General features: G+C 55.2%; 1 protein-coding gene across 1 annotated transcript; it reads right to left on the reverse strand.

Annotated features, from left to right (window-relative positions):
* Positions 1-1,770, reverse strand: LOC131245191 (aspartyl protease family protein 2). Its single transcript, XM_058244470.1, has one exon. It carries the CDS (start codon positions 1,674-1,676, stop codon positions 216-218), a length of 1,461 nt encoding a protein of 486 aa, XP_058100453.1. The 5' UTR covers positions 1,677-1,770; the 3' UTR covers positions 1-215.
* Between the last annotated feature and the right edge of the window lie 240 nt (positions 1,771-2,010).

A 2,010-nucleotide genomic window follows, 5' to 3' on the forward strand; every position in this document is an offset into this window, starting at 1 on the left:
GGAAAAACAATAGTAACTTTATCACAGCTAAGATCAGTAAAAACAAGAAATACAGATAAAAAAATATCCCAAATTACCCTTATTGGGTGAAAACCAGCATCAGATAATCCCTATTCAGCTACTATAGAAAACAACAAACACTGTAATTTCTTCCAAACCTTTTTTTTTTCACATTCTTCTTCTTATCTTGTTGTCACGTGCGGCGAGCCTTCCTCTCACGCGCACCCGTGCGGAGCGAAACCCACCCTCGACGCCGCTGCGTCGAACACCACCCGGAATCCTTGCTGCTGTATATTTCCGATGATGGATAGCCCGCTCGTCGTCCCGGCAAAGGCGAAGCAGAAAATGCCGTCGGTGCTGACGGGGATCAGGTAATTAGCCGCCGGGAGCGACACGTCTGACCCACGGCCGAAGTGCAACACAAGCGTCGGCACCTTCACCACGTTCAGCCCCGCCAGGTTGTAGCACGTGTCGAAAAGGGAGAATCCCGCCGCAGGCTTCAGGCCCACCGCCCTGGCCCGGAATGCGTTCCGCAGCGCTTCGTATGCCGGACGCACCAGCCGCGTCACCGAAGTCCCTGAGTCGACGATCACCCCGCCGTTGCCCGCAGCGTCGAGACGGAAACTCGATGCCGTAATTCCCCGGACGCGGGCCCCGCCGACGGAGATCCCGGTGAGGCCGACGTAGTAGAAGGTGTCCAGCCTTGGGTTCGCCAGCATCGGCGTGAAGATCGCCGATCGGGGGACTGCGGACTCACCGAAGATCACCGACGACGGTTTCGCCGCCGCTGATGAGGTGCGGTCAACGAGGCAGTAGGAGAATTTCCGGCCGAACTGCCGGCCTGTCTGGGAAGGGAAGGAGAGCTTGCCCTTGCCGAGTCCAAGAAGGCCAGCTGCGCCGACGAAAAGCCCTTCATTGTCGTGCCCACACCCGAGTGCCACCCTACCGACGGTTGTGCCGCGGAAGGTTAGGGTTTCGGTCGAGAACTCGCCAACGGTGAAGGATCCGTCGCCGTAGGAGACCTGGTAGAGGCATGATTTCTGGCGGCCGCAGCCGGAGACATCGAGGCGCCGGCAGAGCGGGGAGCCGCAGGCGACGGTGGAGAAAGACCGGGACTTGGACGGATCAAAGACGGGATCGGTCTGCGAGTAGCATTTCCGGCAAGGGGCGCATTGTAGCCAGACAATATCGCTGCCGGTATCAAGCACCATGTATGAGTACTTTGGGGGCGTGCCTACTCCTAGGCGCGTGAAGTACTCACCACTGCCTTGGGGAAGGCCGGAGATGACGGAGCTGCTGAAGTCCTTAACGTGCGCCGTGGTGTTGCGTGCGCTACCGCGATGGTGGGGCTGTTCGGCCAGAGTGGTCAGGGCCTTGACGCGGAGGGCGTCCCTTTGGAGCCTGAGGTGGAAGAGCTGGTCAGGAGTTGAGTTCGAGGCGAGTGAGTCGACGTGCTCGAGTCGTAAATGGAGGGTGTTCTGAGGGGTAGTTTCGGTGGCTGTGGTTAGGGTTGAAGCTTCGGAATGGCTCCATGGGAGATCGAGGTTTGGGGTGGGTGGTTTTGATAGAGGGGTTAAAACCAGGGTTTGGAAATCTAGCGGTTTTGAAAATCCGCCCGAGAGGAAGGTTAGGCACAGGAAGAAGGGAAAGAGGGTTTTGGTCTGGGTTCCTTTCATTGGAGAGTGAGGGACAGAGAGTGGAACGTTGGAGAGTGGAAGAGAATATAAATAGGACGGGTGAGAGAGAGTGGTGAAAGGCGGTTTTGTATTTAATAAAAGCGGTTTTAGGTCCGGAAGTGTTTTCTGGTGGGGAAATAATGAGGGGAGCTTTGATACTCTGGCAGAGTGGGGCGGATGATACTGAGGCACTTGGAAAATACTTAAAATTTGCATATTGGGAGTACAAGTCAGTCAAACGTGTCCCATTTAGGATATATGATGAAAAAAAGATTACGGTAATGTGATTATCTGATTATCGGATTGTGGCCATTTATTGGACGGTTAATAAATG

This window comes from Magnolia sinica, chromosome 5 (genome assembly GCF_029962835.1).
Source record: "Magnolia sinica isolate HGM2019 chromosome 5, MsV1, whole genome shotgun sequence".
Classification (NCBI taxonomy): domain Eukaryota; kingdom Viridiplantae; phylum Streptophyta; class Magnoliopsida; order Magnoliales; family Magnoliaceae; genus Magnolia; species Magnolia sinica.